This window comes from Mesoplodon bidens (assembly GCF_964165515.1).
Source record: "Mesoplodon bidens genome assembly, chromosome: 1".
NCBI lineage: Eukaryota > Metazoa > Chordata > Mammalia > Artiodactyla > Ziphiidae > Mesoplodon > Mesoplodon bidens.
Window position 1 is genome coordinate 70,488,844 of NC_138176.1, and position 20,664 is coordinate 70,509,507.

The following is a 20,664-nucleotide window of genomic DNA, read 5'->3' on the forward strand; positions in this document are numbered from 1 at the left end:
GGCATGGTATCCCTGGATACACATCTCTATCACTAAAGCAAATCTGCTTCATTTAGCTTAAGCCAAGCTCTGCAGTGAGTCTCTTGTTTGTAATCAAACATAGGGATGGTGATATGTATATTGGTGAAGAAAAACTGGATTCATCAACAATAAACAGGTTTCCTGCCTGCAGGGCTTCCTCACAGATTTTAACATGACAATATGCATTAAGATAGTGAGGTGGGTGGACCTAGAGTCTGTCATACGGAGTGAAGTAAGTCAGAAAGAGAAAAACAAATACTATATGCTAACACATATATATGGAATCTAAAAAAAAAAAAAAATGGTTCTGAAGAACCTAGGGGCAGGACATGAATAAAGACGCAGACGTAGAGAGTGGACTTGAGGACACGGGGAGGGGGAAGGGTAAGCTGGGACGAAGTGAGAGAGTGGCATGGACGTATATACACTACCAAATGCAAAACAGATAGCTAGTGGGAAGCAGCCACAGAGCACAGGGAGATCAGCGCAGTGCTTTGTGTCCACCTAGAGGGGTGGGATAAGGAGGGTGGGAGGGAGACACAAGAGGGAGGAGATATGGGGATATATGTATATGTATAGCTGATTCACCTTGTTACAAAGCAGAAACTAACACACCATTGTAAAGCCATTATACTCCAATAAAGATGTTAAAAAATAAATAAAAGAATATTCAAGAATAGAATAAACAGGGAGCATTTCCAAAACTTATGAGACCCCAGAAGTCCTTTTTCATGGAATATTTATTTTCTCACTCATCAAATAGTCACTGAGTACTTACTATGTACAAGCACTGTTCTAGAAGCCAGAGATACAGCTGTGAACGAGGTAGGAAGGATCCCTGTCTACATTCTAGTGGAAATAAGCAATGAACAAACAAATAAGATAATTTCACGTAGAAGTAGGAGGCAGAAAGAGGCTAAACAGGCTGGTAATAGTTTACAGTTTCACAAAACATTTGCAGTGACCCTTCTAAGAGGTAAAACCTATTTCCTCACTCCTTGAGCGTGGGCTGCTCTCGAGACTGGCTCCGCCCAGCAGAACGAAGTGGAAGTAAGTGTCAGTGGACACATTCCAAGCCTGGGCCTCAGAGGGCTTGCAGCTCCACTCACCCTTGCGGAGCCACCAAGGGAAGAAGCCTACGAGAGCCTGCTGGGGAAGGGAGGGTGTAGAGAGTGGTCCCACCTGCCCCATCCTCCCAGCTGGGGCGCAAGGCATGAGTGAGCCACAGTGAGCAGAACCGCCCAGCTGAGCCCAAACCAAAGTGCCTTTCCACAGAGCTGTGAGCGAAGAAATAACGGCTGCTTTTCATTAGTCGTGGTAAAATATACCTCACGTGAAATGTACTATTGGAGCCATTTGCAAGTGCAGTGGCATTAAGTACGTTCACATTGGTGTGCTTCCATCTCCGGAACGCTTCACCTTGGCAAAACTGAAACTCTGTCCCCATTAAACACTAATTCCACATTGCCCCTCCCCCAGCCCCTGGCAACCACCATTCTACTCTGTCTCTCTCTATGAACTGGACGATGCTAGGCATCTCATATGAGCACAGTCATACAGCATTTGTCTTTTTTGTGACTGGCTTATTTCACTTGACATAATGCTCTCAAGGTCCATCCATGTCGTAGCAGGTGTCAGAATTCCCTTCCTTTTCCAAACTGAATGACATTCCACTGTAAGGATGGACCACGTTTTGTTTATCCAATCATCCTTTAATGGACATGTGGGTTGTTTCCTTCTTTTGACTGGAGACTTAACACCGAGTTCAGACCAGGAGTCTCACACCTGGTACCAGAGCTCTGACACTATGTAAGGGGAGTCACTGGGCGAGCCTCAGAGAGCTCAGCTTGGTGACTTGCCCAGTGTCACCAGGCCAAGAAGTGTGAGGGCAGGATTCAGATTCAGGCAGCACAACTGCTGGGATCTTTCTACAACCTGGACTATGATTCTGTACAAAACAAGAGTGTGATTCACAGCAACTTCAATGAAGGGATAAAACCATCTGGATATAGAAGCTCAGACTTATGAGACCCAAACTGGTAAATGGGCAAGGAACACAATCAGACATTCACATAAAGGAAAAATGTATGCAAAATGTTTAATGTAATTAGCAGTTAAAGAACTGCAATGTTCAATGGTAGACTGACTTTTATTCATCAAATTAGCAAGGATTTCATACAAGTAATAACACCCAATGGTGCAAACATGCACAGGGTGAGAGACGTGGGCTGTGGGCATGCAAGTGGGTGCATTTCTGGGGAAAGCAATTTGGCGGTAAGTGTCATGATTTTGAAAAATGTTAAAACCTTGACCCCGTAATGCCATCTCTGGATGGCATTACAAAGATGTTCACCAAACATGATTTACAGTAAAGCAAACAGAAAACCTAAATGCCCAATAAAAAGGAAATAGCTACGCAAATTAACCATTATATTGTGTATTACGAGGCATTAAAAAGTAATTAATGAAGAGTAATGATTACTCCTAAAACGTTAAGTGAAAAAAGGGTTCCAAATAACTGCTATCGTATAACTATATATGGAGAAACTGTCTAAATAGATAGGGAACAGAAAGCCATAATCCTTAAAGGAATTAATTATTAATGGTAAGTGGCAACTGGGGAGTAAGACCAGAGGGAAAAACTTTTTCCTTCTCTTGATTTTCTGACTTTTTTTTGTATTTGGGTGATGATACTTTTATGAGAAAACACAGTATATATATTTTAAAAATTGAAAACACCCCCCCATCTCTCCTTGAAGCATCTCATTCATTTGATGGTGCTTCCTCAGAGAGCCTCAGAACTGCCTCTTTCCAAGGGACCCCTCACGCCTGGTTTATTCTGTTCTCTTGCTCTCTGTTTCTGTGGGTGTTCAGTTCACTTCACCTCCATTTGGTGTAAGGCACACTGTAAAGTACCCACACTGTGCAGAGATGTCTGGTTTGAGCTCACACAGAGGGGAGAGAGGGTGGGATACAGAGATGCACAGACATAATCCCCTCCCTCGTAAGCTCAGGGTTTAACAGAAGAGCCAGACAGACGACTAGTGTCCCGTAATCCAAAAATAATGGAAAAGGTGCCCCCACAAGAGGCCCAAGTAACCTTCTATGGATATTCAAGGGATGAAGCAGTTCTGAAGTTCTGATTGGGGAAACTGGGATAGTTGAGCTGGGAAGCAGAGTAGAAGAAAGGGCATCCCTGGTAGGGGGTGTGGAGACTGCAACAGCAAAGGCCCAGTGGAGCAGCAGGTTTCAGGGGGTGGCGTCCAGGATAATAAGCACCCAAATGAATTTATGGTAGAGAAGGAAAAGTGAGGCTAGATCAGTGGGGGCCTTGTGTGCCAGGCTAAGGAAATCGGGCTTTCTTCTATAAACAGGGGGAACCTCCAAAGGGCCTGAAGGAGAGGAAGATAGACTCCTTAAGGAGGGTCCAATTTTTCCACTGTTTATGGGGCAAGGCACAGCTCACAGCTGGGCTCATAGCAGATGCAGATAAAGGGATTCTAACTCCACACATCAGACCCACAAACAAAACAGGGATTCCAGAACTGTGCCCCCATTCTGGGGCTTTAACTGACCTTTGTCCTGCACCAGCACCTCGAGCTCTTCCCTAACACTATCGTACCAGCTGGTGATGTCCACGTGCAGGGAGTAGTCACAGCAGGATTTAGTGTCTGCCGCTTCATGCCATTTCTCGAAGGAGGTCAGCAGGCTGGACCCAGGTTCAGGGACAACATGGTCAACTGGGACAGAAAAACATGTGTCACATTCCAAGATGCTTAGGACCCAAGTCAACCCAGTGGTAGCCTCTTCACTGCCATCATCACCATCATTATCTCCAATATTAGCATAATCATCGTGACCTTCCCTATCCCCCCCCAACACCACCACTTACATCATCAAGATCAGCATCCTCATCATCACCATCCTTTTCATCATCATTCCCACCATCATCAACATCAATACTGCCATCGTTGTCACCATCATTATCATAACCATCAACCATCTTTAGTCTTCATTACCACCACTGTCCCCACCATTGTTACCGTCATTTCATCCTCCTCCTCCTCATCACCATCACCATCATTATCATGACTGTTTATTGGATGTTTCTGATGTGTCAGATACCGCCACAAAGGCTTTATATAAATGATCTCATTAAATCCTCACAACTACCCCGTGAAGAGAATAAAAATATCCCCAATTTGACAGATGGGCAACTTAGGCTCAAAGAGGGTGAAAAACTTGTCCAAGGTCACACAATTAGTAAGCAGTACGGAGAAGATTCCCAGAGTCCTGTCAGCTGCAGAGTCTGGACCCTTTCCCGCTACTCCTTGCTGCCTTCGTGGGCGTAGAACGCCAAGGTGAAAAGGACCTAAAAGAATATGAACTTCTTCATCCCTTTTTCAAATAAAGTCTTAAATGTAAAGCAGATCAAAGGGGAGACAACTGTCTTTTAAACCTCACTGGGCTTCGCACATCCCGCTAGCTCCCACCCTTTTTCTAACATCCACCCTTCGCGGCCAGACGTCTATAAGAGCAGTCTCTGCTCCGCACTCCCTCTCACACCTCCACCCACCGAGAGCATCAGCCTTTGCTAATTCGACCTTCCAGTCTTCACTCGACTTGACCTCTCAGAACACAGTAAATCACTCCCTCCTTCTTTAAACTCGCTCCTCCCTGGCTTCCATGGCAACGGCTTTCTGGCTTTTTGTCCCACTTCTGTGGCCATTTTTTCCTGGAAGACTCTTCCTCCTCTACTTGACCATTAAGTGATCAAACTCCTTACGACCTGGCCCTAGAACTTTTCTTTCTACGTGGCTGCTCATTCAAATGTATCCCCCCCTGTCAGCCACAGGATTCTGAACTCTCCACTAGGATGACTCAAGAGCTCCTCAAGATGAGAATGTCCAGAACCTCATGCCGCATCGTCCCCTCCCCGACCCCACTGGCAAAGCTGCTCCCCCACCCCCGCCCCAGAATGGTAAGGATATCGCCTCACCATTCCAAAAGCTAGAAGCCAAGGGGTTACTCTTGACCCTTCATTTCCCGTGTGCACCTCCACTGCTGATCATCACCACTGCTGATTTCCCTCTGATATGTCCCTGCAGCTGTCCACATCTGTCCACCTCCTGGTCACACTCCTAGTCCAAGCCACCCTCCACTCTCAGCTGAACAACTGCAATCACGTCCCACTGGTCTAGTCACACTCAACCTAGGCCACTCTATTCAGGTCTCTTTAAAACAGATCATATCACTTCCTGCTTAACATCCCTCAATGGCTGCTCATCACCCATACGAAAAAGACCAAAATTCTGACCTTGGCCATCAAGGCCCAGCACCATCCTCTCCTCCCAGCCTTATCTCACAGGATTCCAGCCCTCAATCTCCGCACCTTTGCCTCCTAGGCCTTCTTTCAATCTCTTAAACACAAGGTGTGTTTCCCCCCCCACAGGGCCTTTGCATGTGCTGTTCCCTCTTCCTGGAGCTCTGCTCCCCTATACCCTCTTCTCCCAGTTAACTCCCACTCATCCTGCAGATCGATGCACAAATGCCACTTCTTCAGGGAAGCCTCCCCGAGCCCTTTGCCCCACAGCTCAAAGCACTGTGCCCCTTTCTTCTGTAGAACGAACCCGCTTATAGTCATTTGTGTGGGTGATTAGTGACTCCCCATGGACCGTGAGCCCCTGGAGAATAAGCATCATGTCTGCTTTGTTCCTCCTCTTCCCCACCACTTAGCACAGTGCCTGGTGCAGAGCAACCCTCAATAAATATCTGTTAAATGAAGAAATGGGGTGGGAACTCAGAACCCCCCTGCCCCCCCGACACCTCCTAACTGTGGTTCTCCTGGTGACTTCATAGGCTCTTGGTGCTCCATGAAACATACTTTGAAAACCACCCTTGTATAGATGGGGAAGATGAGGCCCATGGGGTTGGTGGAGGGGTCCCCCACAGCTGGTGATGGGAAAAGAGCAAAGGGGAACTCCAGGGATCCCGATTCTTCATCCAGGGCTCTGTCCTCTACCTCACACAGGTCCCCTGAGCCTCGAACTTCCATCTCCACCTCTCAGAATATCCCAGCTCCTATTCCCAAAGCACTTACCACCATATGCCATGCACTATGCTAAGGAACCACATATATGGGCTGGGGGGCACATTATAAAGTCCACGTTACTGACGAGGAAGCTGAGGCTCACAGAGGCTTATTACTGCCCAGTGGTGCTGCTGCTGAGTGGCCGTGACCAGTGCAAACCCTAGCAGCTAGGATCCAAGTCCCAAATCTGGGCTCCTCCCACGTTCCTAGCCAGCAGACACAGGGCTGCTTTTTGGAAAAGGGATCAGAACGGTGCTTGCCTCCTGAGCTGGGCCATACCCTCCTGGCTCAGGGGGACGGGAACTCTGATACATGAGCTCTGCTCACAGTGGCCAACTCCAGCCAGTGTGCACCTCCAGAGGAACTCTTCAACGGGGAGAGATGGGCAGGGTTGGGACCAGCTCAGGGACAAGCCACCTAGATGTGGAGTCTAACTATTGAAAGAACATTTCAAATACACTGCTGCCTATTTAATCAAAATTGCTTATTAAAATGGAATCCAAACAAAAGCACTGTTGGATTTAAAAAAAAATACAACAATCTGGTTGCAAAGGGCAGTAGAGGAAGAGTCCAGCATCCCAGACAGACCACTGTGGTAGATGGCGTTATTTGTCCACAATTCTTCTTTCCCTTCCCACCCTCACCATGGTTCACTGTGGACAGAATGCAATTTCAGGGACTTTGCGCTTGGCCGTGTGATTTGCTTTGGCCAACAGAACAGAGGGCTGAAGTCACAGTGTGTAGGTGAAGAAATGAGGTGGTAAGAGGAGGAGCAAGTTTCTGCCAGACACTTCCTGCACTTCTGCCTTCCACTTGGAGAAGAGCATGGTTGTGTTGATCATTGGTTCCAGAATGGGAGAGCCATGGTACCCCCACCCCAAAGCCAACTCACAGCCTAAAGCAGACCCACACCAGTCCTGCTCCTATTCCTGTGGACCCTTGAATAAGAAAAACAAGTGTTTGCTTTAAGTTTGGGGGCTGTTTGTTATGCAGCATTATCACAGCATTACGGCAGCAACACTGTCTAATACAACCACTTCCCAGCTGCATAACCTTCAGCAACTTATCTCACCTCTCTGAGCCCTTACAGCCCCATCTGTCATAACAACATCTACATCACTGGTTCCAAAACTTTAGCCACCTGCGCACCAGGTACCCTGAGCAAAGTGCCTGGTGTTACTCAAGATGCTGAGGATGCAGAAGAGAAGTCACAGCCTATGCCCTAAGGCAGGGGTACGACTCACTGATCATCGTGGTCCCTCCTGCCAGTGCTGCCTTGGTCCCTTGGAAGAAGTCATCAGCGGCTGTCATCCCCTGGGAGGGCTTCTGCAGGTACGTGTTGACATCGATACCTCCGGGAATAACCATCCGCCCATTGGCCTCAATGGTCTTCACTCCACCAGGAACAATTAAGTTCTCTCCTATTTGCCTGGGCACAAACAACAGAGACGGACTTTGGTTCTTAAAAGAAAAACAAAATGGCTGTCAACAGTGCAGCTTCAGTTCCATTAGATAAACATTTCTGAGGCAGGTCCTACGCAGGCCACTGGGTGAACAGAGATAACTCAGGCAGGGTCCCTGCCCTCCAGGGGCTCACAGCCTAATGAGGAGGAAAGGCATGTAAAGCAGATGGTTACAATCCAGTTCACACAGGGTGTGGGGAGCGCAAGGTGGGCCATTTCACCAGCCTGGTTATCTGGGAGGGCTTCCAGGGGGAGGCAGTGGCAGAGCTGAATCCAACAGCAGTGAGACCAGCATCGCTATCAAGGGGCAAAGGGTTCTCTGAACAGCCCGACACTCCAGAGCACTTCACACACTTTTGGCAACTGCTTTGGGGACACAAAGGTGAGCGATGGGGGGGCAGGCAGTGAAAAGTCCCCTTAGCTCTGCAAGTCTTCAGAGACAGGGCTGTGAAGTGAACTGTGACTCCCCAAAGTTCATATTTTGAAGTCCTAACCCCCTAGCCCTTCACAATGTGACTGAATTTGGAGAGAAGGCCTTTAAAGGGGTCATTAAGTTAAAGCGAGGCTGTTAGGGTGGAGGACCATGTGAGGACACAGGGAGAAGACAGCCGTCTATAAGCCAAGGACAGAGGCCTCAGAAGAAACCAACCTGCCCACACCCTGATCTCAGACATCCAGCCTTCAGAACTGTGAGAAACAAATATCTGTTGTTTAAACCTCCGAGTCTGTGGACTTTGTTATGTCAGCCCCAGCAAACTGATAATGACAGGCAACCTGGATTCTCATTTGAACCAGTCATGAGCACCAGCCTCGGGAAAGCTTCTTAAGCCCCCGTAAAACCTGCCATTAGGGAATCACACGGCGGGTGGCAGAGCTTTCCTAGGCAGGCTGACCAACACTTTTGTTTCTTACGTGCTTGGTGCCTGGAAACTTCCTCTAGAAGGAGGGCAAATTCCAAAAGCGGGGAAAGGAGGAAGAAGAGCCTAGGAATTTCAAAGCCTTGCCCCTGCGGTGTCCGCTGTGTCTATGTGTTGGAACCAGTCAGGAGACGTATCCCTCACCAGGGTGGGGTGAGGGAGGCTCAGCCAGACCAGGACAGATTCAACAGCTCCATGGTCAGTGCCCGGCTGAGACCACTACATCTGACCACGAGCAATTTTTATTTAAAAAAGAAATCCAGTTGTTCTAAACTCTGGGATGTGGCCCCAATATTAGTTTTTCTAAGTTACCTAAAAACACCAGTAATGAAGACACAGGAAAATATTCCTTCAGTGACCGCAATGTCAGGCCCCAAACAGAAACCATTCACAGGTGCGAAAGCTCCTTGCTTTTCTGGACTCCTGGGCCGGCTGGTCCAGGCACGTCGTCCAGGCACAGAAGTGACAGGGCTCTACCTGGGGCTCTTCCACAGAACTGGAGCATCGCACACTGTCTACCCTGAAACCAGAAACTGGTCTAGTCCAAGCGCAGTGCCAGGACCATGGTGAGCCCCAGGAAATGTCAGCATTTCTGCCAATTCCACCAGCGCTACAACTGCGGCCGCTGCTGCTTCTAATCGCCACCCCACTCCCTCCGTAATTCCCATCGTCATGTACAGAATCCTGCTTGGTCCAATCTTCTCACCGTCCATCTCCAAGCTCATGGCCATGTGCCAGGAGCTGAAGGGAACGGGGTTCAGAGAAGTCACCCCCAAGCTTTACAGCAAGAGCAGTGAACCGCTATCGAGCACCAACTATAGGATTCTCTTCTAATAAGCCCTTCACCGACGGTCTCATTTGCGCTCACACTAGCTTCTAAAGAAGACAGGGTGATGTTCAGAATGCGTAGCACTGGCAAAGGAACGGGCTCAGCCCCATCAGAATGGGCATGCGCAGACACTCGGCACAGCCCAATCTGATCCCGGTCTGTGACTCAGCCGCCACACTGCGGTGCCAAAAGTTCTACAGTTCAGGGCCATTCTTAGCAGGCAGATCATCGCCTATTAACAAACCCTCTCTAATCCCCTGCCAACAACCTGTGAGGGAGGAAGTATTCACATTCTGCAAAAGAGGAAAACGGAACCCGGGTGGGGGCGGGGACTTATCGAAGGCCACACGGCAAGTCAGCGTTGGATCTGGATTCAAGCCCAGTGTCCCCAAGTCTAGTATCAGGCTCTGCCCACCAAGCTCGGCTGTCTCCCTGCTTCCCTTCTGCAGAAGCAGCAGATTCTCCCCAAACTGGGATTAAACTAAATGGAATCCCGCCCCCCATGAATTAGGAGGAAGACTCCCTGAATGGTTCTCAGCGGCAGTGTGCATGGAAGGAAAGGGAAGAGAGGAAGGAAGCCGGAGAAGCCCTGCCCTTACGCCAACGCCACCCTCACCGTCACTCAGAAAAAAGTCCTGCGCCATCAGCATCTGATTCTCCAATGCTTAGCCAATGGGATGGAGCCCTCGATGAATCGTAACGGATCCTGCACAAACCCAGCTGAACAGCTTTTAGTAAAACTTGGCGAATGGCCGCAAAATGAAAGGATTCTTGGGGTTTAATCAAAGTGAAGGGAAATAACCGAGCCTCCTCATGCCAAGCGGTCCCTCAGGCTCTCCCCCCTTCCACACCTCCTTCTCAGTCAGCGGGGACCTGTGCCCCACGTGACCATCTGAAGACCCTGCAAGGCATTCAGACACAGACACTCGCTCTGCTTAATAAGGCAGGAAAAGCAGCACCGGTGCTTAGAAAGCTTCTCAGCAACAGGGTTAAAAGTAAAAGGCATCTCCCACTAAGAGGAGCGGACAAATATTGAATTTACGGAAACTGCCTATTTCCTGAATACCCTGGGTGGCCTAAGTCCTAAGTCTCCAGGTGTTCACACAGCCTTCCAACCTCCAACTGTGTCGCCGGTGGGAATGGTGGTCCCATGAAAGGGTTCTCCGTGTCTCTTTGTCCCCAGGACCCCAGAGGTCCCACATAAGCGGGGAACTCGGTGCCGATTGGTTGTGCCTTATCTAAGCAGTGGTGAGTTAGAAACCTCACTTTATCATGCATCTCACCGCACCCCACCCCACCATCTGCCTTTATCTCCTTTCTGGTTCCAGGCTGTACCCTGGCTGAGATCGAGGTCCCCACCATCTGATGTGTCAGTGTTTGTATGTTACACTCGCTTCAACACTCCAGGGTCCCATCCATCCTTGCACTGTGCCAGGTCCCTGGCTGGGAGGCAATAAGGCAAGACCCCTCGTCAGGGGCAAATGCACAACCAGGGGGGAGAGGCGGCCAGCACAGGGGGAGCGGTAGCCTGTACAGAGGAAGAGCCTGGGCTCTGGAAGGTTTCCTGGAAGAGGAGCCACACAAGCTGGGCCCATAGGACAAACGGGAGTTGAGGGGCAGGGGCATGAAACGAGAATGGGGGGAGGGGCAAGGCATTTCAGGCAGAGAATTCATGGGTGCAAGGTTGTTCCCAGGCGAGAGTGCTTGGCAAGTTCTGCAAACACCAAGTTTTCAGTGCGGCTGGGAAGAGTGAGCTGGGCGGGGTGGGGAATGAACTGGAGGAGGTGAGGCCTGAGTTGGCCCAGAAATCGTCAGATCCATCCAGGACTAGGGGTGGGGGCAGGCAGAGGGAGGCGGGAGAGGGCTCAATGCTGCCTTGAGCACCTACTCTTCACAGGGCCTTTGCACAGATGGTCTCTTAATACTCATGACAATCCACAGCCTCCTCTTCCTCTTCCCTCTTCCTCCTTCTCCTCCTCACCATCATCATCATCATCACAGCATACATGGCCCCGGGATGGGCCCACCAACAGACCCCATTCCTGTTTGAGCTTGGCCTTGCTCACACCCCCTCTGCCTTTCCTTCCAGTGCCAGCTGCCCAAACTGGATCCCGAGATGGTCTCTGACTCTACTCTTCCAGACTCCAGAAGAAGAGGCCGAGCAGCAGATGGTAAAATGTGGAAACCATGTAAAAACCACTGTCTGGTGTTATGGACTGAACTGTGTCCCCCAAATCCACATACTGAAGCCCCAATACCTCCGAATATGACTGTGCTTGGAGATAAGGTATTTAAACAGGTAATTAAGTTAAAATGAGGCTGCTAGGTCAGGGGTCCTAGTGCAATAGGGCTGACGTCCTTATAAGAGGAAGAGAAACTGGAGGCACACACACAGAGCAAAGGCCACGTGAGCACACAGCAAGAAGACGTCTGTCTGCAAGCCAGGGAGAGAGGCCTCAGGAGAAACCATCCTGCTGGCACCTTGATCCTGGCCTTCAGCCTCCAGAACTGGGAGAAATAAATTTCTGTTGTGTAGGCCATGCCATCTGGGGTGTTGTGTTATGGCAGCCCAGACAGACTAACACACTTGGGAGGTCCTAGCAGGGCTGAAAGGGGCAGCTAATGGGGAGGAGGCAAAGGAGACCTCCAGTCCCAAGGCATGTCTTCCCTTTAAATGCCAAGGCTCTGCCTGGGGCCTAAACATGACTCCTTCTCTCCCAGCCCCCTCCACCCAATTCCAGAAATTCTGGGCAGGTAGAAAAAAGAGCTGTGAATCAGTCAGATGAGCTAGGTTGGAATCGAGGCCTTGCCCCTAACTCATTCTGCAATGTGGGACAGCCACTTAACCCCATGGCCCCCCCTCCCAAGAACAGAAGAGGGGCCAGCATGTGTACTTCACAGCCTCTGTGGGCATCATGGCCTGCGTGAGCGCCATGGCAGGGAGCCTGGTGTGCTCACGGGGCGCTCAACAAACACAAGCCCCTTCTACAGCCATGGTTTGCACCTCCCCACATCTCTCCATCCCTGAGAGTCACAAGAGCTGGCACATTCATTCTGGGGCAGAACGCCAGCCTTCCAGTCCCTCTAAGGGCCAGGCAGCCTAGGGAGACGGGCTTCTTAAAAGGTCTGTTTGGTCAACCCACTTTATGAGTCCATCTTCCAGGTAGACATCGGCATAGAAGGACTGGTCATCGTTGATGATTCGTCCACCCTTGATGAGGAGTCGGTCACTCTGAAAAGCCAAGCAAAGTAGTAAATGTCATTAGAGAAGAGCCAGGAAATGTTTTTTTTCTTTCTAACTTTTAACATAAAAATTTTCTAAAGTAAAGAAATGGTATTAAAAAGCCCCCTGAGAACCTTCACCCAGATTCTTTAAATACTTCACCATTCTCCTTTTACCCCTTTCCCCTCCAAACACTTTGGCTTTGTTTTTGCTGAGATTTTATAGAGCAAATCCCAAATATCATATAATTTCACCTATAAATAGTACATAATCTCTAACTGTTGAATATAATAAAACTCAATTTAGAGACATTTTATTTTATTTATTTATTTTTTTTTTGGCGGTACGGTGGCCTCTCATTGTTGTGGCCTCTCCCGTTGCGGAGCACAGGCTCCGGGCGCGCAGGCTCAGCGGCCATGGCTCACGGGCCCAGCCGCTCCGCAGCATGTGGGATCTTCCCGGACCAGGGCACGAACCCGTGTCCCCTGCATCGGCAGGCGGACTCGCAACCACTGCGCCACCAGGGAAGCCTAGAGACATTTTAAAAGATAGTGAAATGGCCAAAAAATAAATGCAACTCCCCCAGAAAACCTCCAATCAATGTTCTGATGTTTTTCTCCGATTTCCCTCTATTTTCCATACTTGTGATTCTAACACACATAGCCATTCACTCACCCATGCACCCATGAGATACCAGCCGATTGCCTCGGCTCCAAGCCCAGGGCCAGGTCCTGATGAGCCAGGGTAGAATGAGCTCTCATGCAGCTGATGAGGGAGAGACAGAGGTTTCACAAATCCTGAGAGTAGGTGGGATTCCAAAAGAGGAGAAGTATAGGGTGCCCACCGTGGCCACAGAGTAAAAGGGCTGCCAACCTTCTTAAAGGTCAGGTAAGGCAAGCTCAGATAGAGAAAATAATTCTGGATAAGCTGGACCAAACAAAGGGTTGGGGAGAAGGCCAGTATGATGAGTGCTGAGTGTCTGGGCAGAGAAATGGTGTGCCAGGTCCCAGAGGCAGCAAGGGATGTAGCAAATTCTAGGAGCTAAAAAGAAAACACGATTGTGTCCTTTTTTGCATTTTACCATAACCATAATTTTTAAGTGGCTACAAAATATTCCATTATATGGATGCACAATAGATTGTTAATTTCCCCCATTGTTCTTTTTAATGTTTCACAATGATACATATTGCTATAATGAACATCTTCACGCACAAAGCTTTTCCCTGAATTTGTACTATTTGTTAGGCTAAATTCTCATAAATGTAACAACTGAGTCAAACAGTATAAACCTTGCTTTCAGCCCTTGATAAATATGACCAGATTGCTTTCCAAAAGTGCTTCCCCAATTTGCCATCCTGAGGCCACCAAAACACCCTTGGTTATCATTAATATTTGTTAATTTGCATTCCTTGGAGGCTGAGAATTTTTTTGCCACGTGCATATTTACTATTTGTATTATCTCCTAGCTGGAGATGGGGTGATGGATAAAACTCAGCTTCTGCCCTTAAGCCCCACCCTCTGGGCAGGAAACAGACAGCAACGATTCAGGGTAGCCACCTCAGAAGGAGTGTCTTGCATGGGTTCCCCTGGAGGCAGAGCCTGAGACAAGGATTTAGAGGCAAGCAGTGATTCTGGGAGGTGATTCCACGAAGTGGAGTGAGGGAGGCAGACACTGATCTGGCTAACACTGTGAGCAACTGGGGCTTGATCCTGCCGGGACACTCTTAGGAACCCTCTGTCACAGAATGTGCCTCAGATCCGTGCCAGTGGTCCCACAGCACTGACCATGAGAGGAAGGCAGAGGATGCTGCACAAGCCTGGAAAAGAAGGGTTTCACCCAAACTCAGGAATCAGGCAAGGCTTGCTGAGCAGACACAGAGCACGCAGCCTGCTGCTCAGAACCCTCCAGTGGGTTCTTGTCGCAGTGTATTTTCCCCAGAGTGAAAGCCAAGTCAGTGAGACCCTATTTAATCTGGAATCCTACTATGTAGGCAAAATTCACTCTCATTTGCTTCAGGTCTCTGCTCAGTGTCACTTACCTGACAGCCCTCCCCTTGGCTGCCCTGTTTGGAACACCTTACATCGCTGCCCTGCCTGCAGACCCCTCACCTCTTACCCACTTTATGTTTACATAGTACTTAATATAGTATATCTGACATAGTCTCTATTTACATGTTTGTTTAAAAATGTGACTTGTCCCACTGACATCAGAGCTGTGGTGTGTTACCCACTGGCTGTGTCAGGCACAGCCAATCATAGACACGTTGCTGTGGATGGATGGCACCACCTAGATTTGTCCGTGAAGTTTCTTAAGAGACTTAGCTCTATGGGGGCAGAGATTTCATCTATTTTCTTCATTGCTGCATCTCTGATACTTTGGACACAGCCTGGCAGGATGGATGGATGGATGGATGGATGGATGGATGGATGGATGCCTGAACTGATTCTTGAAGGATGAATGGGTGAAGATGGAGAGAAAAGGCATCACAGCCGTAAGACAAAGAACTATGATCCACGAGCCAAGGAAGAGAAGTATGTACTGTTCTTGAGGAGAAGGGTCTCTGGAAGAAGGGGCTTCAAGCTCAGTCACTCCCAGGGCCAACAACCTCCCTCTTAGCCATAAGACAGAAGCCAGGACCTAGGGAAAGAGGCATGGGCTCTGCATATCCAGAAGCAGAGACACGCTGGTGTGCAGGTTTACCCGGGCACCAGAAAGCAGGAAAATGTGAGTCATTGGCAGTTGGTGCTTGGCTTCTGGAACATGGCCTCCCACAGGCAGCCGTTTGCCTTGTCACATTTAATAGAAGGCTTTTCAGGCTAATCCTGAAAGGTGGTATTTAATGCGCTGCACGCCAGAAGATCAGCCTCACCCTGCTCTGCCCTCCCCAGAATCAGATGTTCAAATCCACGTCCCCTCCCGACCAACTACCAGCAGATACTGTGGGCAGCTACTGCCAGGGTCCCGGCTCTTTCTGTTCTCAGGGGCCAGCATGTTTCTAAAAAATAAGCCCACCAGAAGGCAAGAGCTGATGTGACTTTTTTCTTTTCTTCCTTAAAGTTAGTACTGTGTTCGCCTTTCAACTGGCACTTTCAAAACCGTGTTCTTTGGAACTCTAGCCCAGAGGGGTTTTATTAGAGGCTGAGCCCAAAGGAAATTCCCAGGTGTAGTGAGTTTAGAAAATTCTGGGTTAAAGAGAAGCAAAGATCGTTTTTATGTCAGGAATTCCCAGATCCTTCACTCTGCTGATGTGTAATGTGAATAGTCAAGAGGGGAACTGAGTTTGATCTTTTCCAAATTTAGACCCTTTCATTTTGTGAGACATTTGACAAAGAGACTCCTCCTCAGAAGACACCTTAGGAAACATGCTTTACGACACTGACGCTCTCCACGCCTGGTTGTGCTGAGTGGTTCTTGTGGAATGCGAGGTCTAGTCAACCTCAGATGGAAATGGGGCTCAAGATGAGCTGAACTCTCAAATTCACACAACCAATAGGCGTGGAGGTTAGACGCAAGGTTTCCTAACTTCCTGTCCAGCATTCGCTCCAGCAAACACACTTTTATCACGTTTTTAAACATGTTCACCCTGTAGAATCCATGACACCCCATAATCAGATGCAATTTAGAAAGAACCTGAGGACCTAGCTCTCCAGGATTCCCTTTCTTCATGCAGGAAGTGGAAGTGTGAAAGCCTAAAGAAACATCCCCTCCCCAAACAGTGAATTTTATGATACCTAACTTTTAAGAATTTAATAAAAGTCACACATTTAAAAGAAAAAAAACAATATCCTGCCTCTCCCAGGATTACCACGAGGAGCAAATAGTCGACAGATATGAACAGCGACAAACTCTGTACAAAATTCACTATTTAAATACCTTGAAAAAAAATGAACTATCTCATTAAAAATTCAACAGAAATCAAACAGCAAGGGTAAGCCAGAGACTGCCCATTCCTTCCAGGGTGACAGCAGTGACCTAAAGAGACTTATGCTCAGCATGGCTCGCGTCCTTGGATCAGTGTTGTACAACAACAAAACGTCCAGAGTCACACAGATGCAGCTTCCGATTCTTGCCCATTTGCTATCCACATGACTTAACCTCTCCAAGCCTCAGTTTCCTCATCTATAAATTGGGGATAACTGTCCCTGCCTCACAGGGCTGTGGGAGAACCCCACGGGGTACATATATAAAGCGCTTTGCCCAGGCCCACCAGTGGTGACTACTCAGCAGAGTTACACATTGTTTATTCTGTGCCATTTTCTGTAGCAGGAACTACGATAAATTATTTGCTTAAGGAAAGAATATGTGCAGCTAAAAGAAATCGTTTTTGTCCTTAAGGAGGTCTCAGGCCAGTGGGGGAGACTGAGTCATAAGCAGACCTTTGCACTCCAGTGTGGGACGGGCTGGGACAGAGGGGTGGTGGGAGCAGAGGCCGCCTCCACTCCAGCCCTTCCAGGGGAATCATGCTTATTCTGAGCTTGAAGAACGAGTAGGAATTAGCCACATGGAAAAGGAGAGAAGAGATTGCAGAGAGAGGGAATGGCGGGCCAAAGGTACGGGGTTTGGGGGAGCCTGGTGTGCTTGGGGGTCTGTAAGTGCTTTCCTCGGCTGAAGTACGACCTCAGGGTGGGCAAGCTGGAGAGGCAAGCAGGTGCTGGCTCATGGGGACTCTACTGCCACGAGCAGAGGTGAGGCTAGGCTGGTGTCGATGCTAATGAAAGGGGCTTTCATCACAGAAGAACTCAAACCTACAAAAGTTTCTGAACCGAAGCATCACCCAAAAGCTGGGCAGAAGTGGAAGAAGAGAAACTGATAACCTTTACATTTTCCTCCAAGCGGGGATTTCTGAATAAGAGTAGGCGTCAGCCACGTTTACAAAGTATATCAAGAGTCTTAAAATTGTTCACAACTTTTTTTTTTTTTTTTTTTTTTTTTTGCGGTACGCGGGCCTCTCACTGTTGTGGCCTCTCCCGTTGCAGAGCACAGGCTCCGGACGTGCAGGCCCAGCGGCCATGGCTCACGGGCCCAGCCGCTCCGCGGCATGTGGGATCTTCCCGGACCGGGGCACGAACCCGTGTCCCCTGCATCGGCAGGCGGACTCTCAACCACTGTGCCACCAGGGAAGCCCTTGTTCACAACTTTTGACCTAGAAATCTAATGCTGAGAATTTGTCTTCAGGAAAATATCCCAAACAGAGTCAAAGAATTATACACAAAGAGGTGAACCACAATTACGGACAATCTTGCAACCACACCACTAATGGGGTGATATACAGCTACTAAAATATTCTCCAGGAATATTTAAGGATAAACAACAGCACTAGACAATAAAATGTTAGGTGGGAAAGCAAAATACCAAACTCTCCACAAGGTAGATCTTTCTGGTAGTTCTTGACCTGAGGTGCCTCCCTATGTCCCCGTGGCCCCTTGCACACAGCTTCCCAACAATACTCATCACACCATGGTCACTGTTCAAGTGCCCATCTCCTGCTGGGCTGGACACCCCTCCACGGCCAGGACAGCCCTGTGTGAGTCATTGCCAAAGCCCCAGGGACCAGGCATAAACCTTACACAGTGTTTAGCAAGTGTTTGCTGAGTGGGAGGAGAGGGGGTGACAGCCAGGAGGCAAGGAGAGAGGGAGGGAGAAAAAGAGAGTGTTTGAAATGACAGAGGGAGGGAGGAGAGAAGAGGAAAGTGAGATAAAGGAGTGATAAAAGGGAAGGGAATATGAAGCAAAGAGGGAAGAACGAAAGGGAGGAAAGGGGGAGGGGAGAAATAAAGAGAAAAGGAGGAAAGTGTAGACTGACAGATCAGAAACCTCTCTTCTCTGCTTTCAGAACTCCCTGAAAGCCTAACCCTGTGGCTTGGGAATAGAAGCCTGCTTAAGGCAGAGCCTGTCTAATACAGGTGAGGCTGGAAGGCCTTCTCACAAGGGGCCCACCTAAACCTCATCACTTCTCTATTGCCAATATCCTGGGAGTCAGAGGAGTACCCCAGAGAAGGGAAGGCCTTCTTCTCCAAACCTACCATTAATCTCCACCCCAGCCCAACCGGGAGGGAAGAGCTGGTGTTGGCGGGGTGCCTTTGCTCTCTTCACAAACATTAACTGCTCTGTTGAGTGCCGCTTACAGAAATGAGCCTTTAAAGCTTCAGACGTTCTTACCCCCACAACAGCAAAATAAACAACAGTCAGCCTCAACTAGGAGGGGAGGTCTAGATCACAGTGCATCTTTTGCATCACTGTCTGTCCCTGAGCGAAGCATGACGCCTCCCTGCATTCGGTTCTCCCTCCTTCCCTGCATGGTGGAAATAAAGTCGGTCGTTTCCAATGCAAAGTCAGAGGAGTGGAACACTCATTACGGCCTGCGGAGCCTCGGAAGAAAAAAGAGGTGCTACTCTCATCAAACTAACAGCTTCCCCGAAAATCGCTAGTTTAGCAACCTTGGCTATCTGAAAAAGAGAACAAAAGCTGTTATTACAGAGACAGAGAAAGGCAGTGACTATATCATCAAGGAGAAGATGTTTGATCTGGGTTCTGAAATATGAGAAGTTCATGAAGCCGAGAAACGGAGGAGAAGGAGAACAGTCCAGCAAAATAAATAGTATATACACAGCAGTGTTCTGCAGTTTCCAGGTTCCACGCTGTAAATGAGGAAAGCAAAGGGGAATGTCGTGCTGTCCGTGGTCCTGAAACACCACTGGGCACTGGGTCAGCGAGGTTTCTCCAAACCCTGGGACCCTGAAGATCCCTCTCCCTCCTACCTCACCCAGGCTTGGAGTTCCTCACTGCTTTTCTTTCTCAGCTCACAGGCATATCTGTGATCTTTACATTGCCACGGAACAAAACCAATCATAGATTATGTTTCACAACGTATGTAGTTGGTTTCAAATACATTTCACTCTGAGTGCCACCCTATCAATACTTTAATTATCCCACCCAGGAAGTTGTGGGGAGGGCATGTGACACTCCCATGTCCCCTCTCCTACAATGCTTCACTAATACACACATCGGAATCTGGGGTCCGTGAATGAATGAGTGCCAAAAATGGATCTCAGAGGTCTGGCCTTCACACGAAAAGGGCAGCTTCAGCCCGGGGCTGCAGGTGCACACAGATTCTGATGAGGATGCCTGATTTATCCGTGGGAAGGGGCTCAGAGAAACTAAATGAAAAGTTACTCCTGGAAAGATGAAGAATATCTTCCTCTCCAAAGGGCAAGCGTGAAAACGAGTCTCAAAAAGATAAGGGAAGCCGCATTTGGTAGAAATGTGCTTGCCCATGCATTGAGTGCAGGTGAAACGGCTTTCTCCTAAGGCGAGGAGAAGTCAAGGTGAGTTCTGAAAGTTATTAGTCCTTCAGACTCTACAAGTCACTGACATTAAGGCTCACGCTGCAACTCAAACATTCAATAGGACAGGTAGGCACACCCCTCACTCATGCAAGTACAACTCACAACATGGCACCAGAGTCTAGATGATCCTGAAAATCCACTGGGATTGTCTGCTAAAAACTCCAATCTAGGTGCTTTTCTCAAGATTTTCATTTGCCAGATCTAGTTTATGGGCCAGGAATTTGTTATTAGCAAACATCTAAGATATTCTTGATGGAGACCCTGTGTGATAGATTGTGTTATTTCTTTCACAATCCTTCCTGCCTTCCCACCCTTGCCATGCTCCAATGTGGGTGCAGGGCTCTCCCGGCCGCACTGACTGTGGGTGTGCCTACTTGAGTTGCTTTGACCAACAGAATGAGAGTGGATGTGACTGTACCAGTCTGAGCACAAGCTTTTAAGAGGTAGGTGGGTTCCAGCTCCATTTCTTGAGAGTCCATCCTCCACCATGAAAACCACAGGACCCAAGGAATGGTGTCTCCTTCAGTCTGAGTCCCAGAATGAGATGCTATGAGGAGCATGCCTGACCCAGGAAGAAGCCTGAAGATAAATCTAGCTAAGCCCTCCTAAGCCTCTGCCACCCACAGACCTGTGAACAACAAACAACTATTTGTTATTGTAAGCCACAGAATTACAGGGTTGTTTGTTACGTGGCATTATTGCATCAAAGTGAATTGATACACCATCCAAATTCTGTGCTGGGACTCACAGCCACAGTGATTGCTGTCTGAGAG

The 20,664-nt window shown here is 48.6% G+C and overlaps 1 protein-coding gene across 2 annotated transcripts in view; it reads right to left on the reverse strand.

Annotated features, from left to right (window-relative positions):
- CRMP1 (collapsin response mediator protein 1) overlaps positions 1–20,664 on the reverse strand; it is a gene marked incomplete at both ends in the record, with an annotated part of 76,393 nt that overhangs the window by 40,500 nt on the left and 15,229 nt on the right. For both annotated transcript variants that reach the window (XM_081230914.1, XM_081230915.1), the window contains 3 exons: positions 3,597–3,761; positions 7,357–7,541; positions 12,465–12,553. In XM_081230914.1, the coding sequence (XP_081087040.1) occupies positions 3,597–3,761; positions 7,357–7,541; positions 12,465–12,553 (439 nt within the window). The remainder of the gene's footprint in view (positions 1–3,596; positions 3,762–7,356; positions 7,542–12,464; positions 12,554–20,664) is intronic.